This window comes from Euprymna scolopes, chromosome 43, assembly GCF_053919585.1.
Source record: "Euprymna scolopes isolate OS-2025 chromosome 43, ASM5391958v1, whole genome shotgun sequence".
Classification (NCBI taxonomy): Eukaryota; Metazoa; Mollusca; class Cephalopoda; order Sepiida; family Sepiolidae; genus Euprymna; species Euprymna scolopes.
In genome coordinates, this window is record NC_136524.1 from 41,635,187 (window position 1) to 41,641,537 (window position 6,351).

Sequence of the window (6,351 nt, forward strand, 5' to 3'; positions counted from 1 at the left end):
AAATATATATTTGCAGTAGCCTGGCGAGTATTTATGGTTGTGAAACGGAAAATTCTGTGCACTGTATATATTTTCATAACTTTATATATATATATATATATATATATATATATATATATATATATATATATATATATATATATATATATATATATATATTAGGGTACCTGGACAAACAATTATATATATATATATATATATATATATATATATATATATATATATATATATATTGATAAATATATATTATCAATTCATTCACATGGAACAACGTTTCCGTCGTCAACAAATCGAACGAAAAACCGCGTGATGTAGGTATTTCAAAGGACATACTTTTATTGGATACCATAAAAGATAATTAAACTAAAAAAAAAAGAAGAGATGTATGATTTTAAATAATACAATAATTCAAATGATAGTAATAATTATGATAATTATAATGACAACTCTCAAATAATAATATAAATAATAATAATAATAATAATAATAATAATAATAATAATAATAATAATAATAATAATCTATATCAAAGAGAACGAAATGGAGGAAACGTTTGTTTTTTTTTTGTTTTTTTAGTTGTGAGTTTTTCTCAATTACGCAAACATACATTCAACTTCGTTCACTCGCATAATCTATGATTTTAAATCTGTTTTGTTACCATTTTTTATTTTTTTATATTTCATTGTTGTCAAATCGTCAAAAATACTTTATTAATGGAATGTATATTGATATTTTTTTTTAATTTAATTTTTTTTTTTTATTATTTTAATTTTTTTTTTCTTTTTTGCCTGGGATGGGGATTTTCATAAAATTTTGAAAAAAATGTGAATTTCAATATACGAATTCACTCGTGGCAGGTAATGAAACATTTTGCGACATAACTTTTTCAGGAAAAGGAAAAAATGTTTTTTTTTTAAATTTTTTTGTTTTTTTTTGTGATTTTTTTTTTCGTTTTGTCTAATAAATATCGAACAAAGAAAGGACTCCTCCTATGATTTCTTTTGTTTATATAAACCGTGCGTGTTAGCTAGCGAAAAAATGTATTCGCTACGAGTTTGTGTAAGTTTTATATAATTAAAAAAAAAACAGGTCAGAAATAAATTAATTTGCATGCAATGCCACAGTTTTTTTTTTCTTCTTCTTCTTTAAAAAGTTTATTTCATAATTTTTTGCTTTTGTTTAGTTTCCTGTTGGTCCCTTCGGGAGATACGTAAGTAAATAGGCGTTTAGGTTCACATGTGGGCGGGGTTTTGTCCAGTATATTTGGGATATATACCGGATCCCAATTTAATGGAACCATCATTCTCTCTATCTCACTTTCTCTCTGTCTTTCGTCTTTCTCTCAGTCTCTCCTTATATATATATATATATATATATATATATATATATATATATATATATATCTTTCTCACTCTCTTTCTCTCTTTTTCTTTTTCTCTCTCTCTATTTCTCTCTCTCATTCACTCTCTCTTTTACTCACTTTTTCTCTCTCACTTTTTCTCTCTCGCTTTCATTCTATCACTCTTTCTTAAAATATTCCACCAGCAAGTGCACTGGCTTTGTCAGGGTTTCCTGTCGGGCAAAAGTCTGAACCGGAATTAATGAGAATAGTGGAGTAAGGTCCCGGCAGTGGTGGGGCGTTTGGAAGCGACACAGCGATTTTCCCAGTTTCTACCGGGCACGGTCCGTTCCACTTGGAACTCGTTTCTGCACCTTGAACTTTGACTATAAGTAAATGAAAGCAAAGAAAAACAAAACAATTAGATTTATATAAAACAAACAAAGAACCCCGCCCCCAAAAGAGCACATATATGTACCCAAAATAAATGTACATTTCGTTTATTTATTTTTATTTTTTTTAATTTTACTTTATTTATTTATTTTTTTTTTGTAATATATCTGCCATTTTGAAGTTAAAACAATAAAAAGTTAAAGTGGTAAAAAAAAAAATAATAACAAAAACAAATATATAACAAATAAATGTTACCAAAGCCAAGATCAGTTATTCTTCTACCTACCTGGATAAGTTTTATTTTTATTTTTATTTTTTTTTTGTGTGTGTGTTTTAACTTATTTTAAATCATTCATTTATTTTCGAACTAAAATTGTGCCGCGTCTTGAATTAGAAATAACAAGGGTGACAGTAGGTGGTCATTTGAGGAGTCTAGATAATTGCTCAAGAATTACACTTAAAATAACAGTCCTAAAATGTCAGCCTTGCATGAAAATGTAATGTTCTGCCAGTATTTTGTTTAATTTTCGATTTTTGAACAATTAATCCCCCCCCGAATGGCGATCTAATTTCAGTAATTTTTCTTGTTTGAACTCGATACTTCTTGTTTTTTTTTTGTTTTTTTTTTGCAGATTAAATAAACACTTTAAAATAAGTTTTCCAAAACTTATGCAGGTAAGTAGAGGAGTAACTCCTCTTGCCTTTGGTAACTGTTATTTGTTATATATTTGCTTTTTGGCAAAATGCCTAACCTATGCTGTTGTAAAGTTAACATTTAATAACATAAATGCATCACGCATGCGTACTTTATTGATTAAGATAGAATACAGATGAGACAAACTAGAGAGGTAAGATGAGAAAAAAAAATAGAGCGAGAAATGAAAGATGAGAAAGAGAGGAGGAGGGGGAAACTACCAACGGAGACATTTTTATCACCTACATTCTCTCCAACATGTCAAATATTGGAACAGTTACATTGTAATGCGTTCGGATTGTCACCTTACTTCTTCCCATTCCCCGTTTGTGATAGTTAATTCCTCTTATGTATTGAGCACTATCGAAGTAAATACTGGAAGTAGATACTTATAATCCATGTAGATAAATAATAATAATAATAATAATAATAATAATAATAATAATAATAATAATAATAATAATAATAATAATAATAATAATAACTGGGACCTTGTCACTCAGCTTCCAGAGAACACAACAGGTTTGCAATCAGATCGTTTGTTGCCTTGTGTGAAAGCTCCATGTGAGCCAATAATAATAATAATAATAATAATAATAATAATAATAATAATAATAATAATAATAATAATAATAATAATAACTGGGACCTTGGGGAGGCTGAGTGCCACTCAAATTCCAGTATAAACCAATGACCACCACCAGCGAGAAATCAATGGTAAGCGGCTGTTGCGATGATGCAAATTCATTTGCAAATGGTCTCGAAGGAGGTGGAGAGAGCTGGACGTCTGGGGAGACTTGTTGTCACTCAGCTTCCAGAGAACACCACAGGTTTCCAATCAGATCGTTTGTTGACTTGTGTGAAAGCTGCATGTGAGCCAGTAATAATAATAATAATAATAATAATAATAATAATAATAATAATAATAATAATGTATATGCACACACATACACACGTGTGTGTGTGTGTGTGTGTGTGTGTGTGTGTGTGTGTGTGTGTGTGTGTGTGTGTGTGTGTTGTGACGATTACTCGGAATCGATAATCGTAAAAATCGGAACTTTGGGGGATATCGGAATCGGCAAAGTTTGAATTTTTTTTTCGATTTCAAAACCGATTTTTTTTTTCTAAAGACATGAAACAAACATGTATTTATTACTTAATTTTTTTTTTTTTACAACAAAAAACTAAGGACCGCAGATACGGAATCCTATTTGCAGATGTAACATTAATTCTTAAGTCTAATTCATTTATTTTTTTATTTCTGAACTATGGCAAGCTAAGTCTAGAGTTCACTTGCTTATTATTTAACTACATTTTTTTTCGCACTTATATGCTAAAGGTATATATGACGCTTCTCAAAGAGTTCACAATTTAATATTAAAAGATTTAAAATGCTGAACAAATTGTCTCTTGTTTCTCTGGTGTCATTCTGAGCTTGTCGTTATCTGATTACTACGTTGGTACAATTGAAAAATATAGATGAAAACCTCATAAGGAATTTATCAATATCTTGGATACAACACATGGCGAGAAAACATTTAGTAGTTTACCAAAAACAAATAATATGTACACTCTATCCTAAAAACTATTTTAGGCGATTATGTTTGCACAAACTAAAAGTACAATATTTTTTACAATTTAAAGCGGGGGTAAGTTGCGCGTATAAATTTTACGTAAGTTTTTCGCCATTTCCAGATCATTCTTCTTTTAGGGCAGTTGATTAATTTGTTTCTCACTAACTATCAGTTAAAACGATAGTCCATAAAATTATATTTAATTGGTTTATTTAAAGGATTACCACTATGACTTAGGGTTAGTTGCAGGAAAGAGACCTATCTTTTTGACATTTAGCAATGACATATTTTATATTAAAGTTTGATGACCTTGTAAAACGCTGGCATCGTGAATTTAAACACAGCTGGAAGTCTGTGGAAACAGCTCCCAGATCTGGTCCCCCCCCTTCTCCCATTGATGAGGCATATGTCCGTCAAGTTTAGGCTGCCATTTTGGAAGATCGGCTCATTACTATTCGCCAAATAGCCCAAGATGTCAAGATTAGTACAGGGTCTGTGAAAATTTTCATTCATGACCATTTGCATATGCATAAGGTGCCTGCCAGATGGATTCCCAGGTTGCTCACACCATTCCAGAAGCGAGAACGCGTCGAGTGCTCGAGGATGAATTTGGAGATGAGTCAAAGTTTTTCAAAAGACTGATTACACAGGATGAAACCTGGGTCCATCACTATGATCCAGAGACCAAAGCCCAGTCAATGCAGTAGAAGCACTTGGACTCACCACCTTCAAAGAAGGCAAGTATGCAGCCCTCCGCTGGCAAGGTCATGCTCACAGTCTTCTGGGACCAGGACGGGGTAGTGATGACAGATTTCCTGGCAAAGCGCACCACAATTACAGGAGCCTATTATGCTTCACTTTTGAGGAAATTAAGGGAAGCTACCAAAATCAAAAGGCGGAGCAATTCAGCAAAGATATCCTCCTCCTGCAGGACAACGCTCCCGTCCACAACTCGCATGTCGCCAGCACGGGCGTGTGGTTATGAAATCCTCTCCCATCCTCCCTACTCTCCTCACCTTGCACCCTCTGACTTTCACCTCTTCCCAACCATGAAGTTATTTTTAAAAGGAAAACGTTTCCCAGATTATGCAGCCTTGATTTCTGAAGCCATGTTGTGGTTGGAGGGCCAACCTGGGGTGTTCTACAAAAACGGTCTCCAGAGCTGCATCAAACGATGGGAGAAATGCTGGGTGGTTCCTATGTAGAGAAAGACTAATAACTGTGCCAAGTTTCGTTGCTCTACTGCTATGGGAAGTGGGTCAGGGTCATTACTTATTGCACGCCCCTCGTGTGTGTGTATATATATATATATATATATATATATATATATATATATATATATATATATATATATATATATATAAATCCAGGTTTGATATAATCAAAAGTAGGGACTAATGAATACAGCAAGGTTGTTAGATAGTGCTCGATAACAAGAGCAAAATATTTTTTTATTATAAATTCCACGGTAAACAGTCGCATTTGGTCGCTACAAACAGCCATCTGTTTCAGTCAATGAGATTTCCTCTAAAGCAAAAGGATAGAAATGGAGAAATCGAATTTCATTATTTTTGGAAATTTGTTCAAAAATTACTACCGCTGGATTTATAAACAATATAAATTTGAAATATATATATATATATATATATATATATATATATATATATATATATATATCCACATACAGTAATGTTTCGCTATTTCACAGCTCATCAGTATGGCTAGACAAGCAATTACCTCAAGCCAGGATCGAAACCCGAACGCCCAAACGGCAGTCGTTGCGCTATACGGCTGCTGTTATGCGGACAGTGAATTAACAATGTTTTGACATATATATATATAGTTTTTTAAAATATAATCATCTACTGACACGTGATGAGTCGTAGACGAGGAAACACGTGTCAGCGGATAATTATATTTTAAAAACAATACATAGGCCGCTCCCCATTTTGGGGGTACCAAATTGATCAAAAGGAAAATAATTCTCAACTAGCATTTAGGTAAAGATGCACTTACGTATAAATGATTGAATTTGTTCAAAAGGTATCGCAAAAACAAAAACAAAATACAAAACAAAATAACATATGTATATAGTTATCCACATACAGTACTGTTTCACTGTTTCACAGCTCATCAGTGCGGCTAGAAAGCAACTACCTCAAGCCAAGATCCAAACTCGATCGCCCAAATGACAGTAGGAACTTCTAACCGTTGCGCTATACCACTGCTAATTCCAGTATTTATGAAAGTGCATTTTTACCTAAATGTGCGTTGGGAATAATTTTCGCTTAAACCAATTTGATACCCCGTATGGGGAGCGGCATATATATTGTTCTTAAAATATAATCATC

At 32.5% G+C, this 6,351-nt stretch overlaps 1 protein-coding gene across 4 annotated transcripts in view; it reads right to left on the reverse strand.

The window, feature by feature from the left end:
• Positions 1–310: 310 nt before the first annotated feature.
• LOC145268304 (uncharacterized) overlaps positions 311–6,351 on the reverse strand; it is a 485,827-nt gene continuing 479,786 nt past the window's right edge. For all 4 annotated transcript variants that reach the window (XM_080123738.1, XM_080123740.1, XM_080123739.1 and 1 more), the window contains exon 7: positions 311–1,725. In XM_080123738.1, coding sequence (XP_079979864.1) covers positions 1,599–1,725 — 127 coding nt within the window. In that variant the 3' untranslated portion in view covers positions 311–1,598. The remainder of the gene's footprint in view (positions 1,726–6,351) is intronic.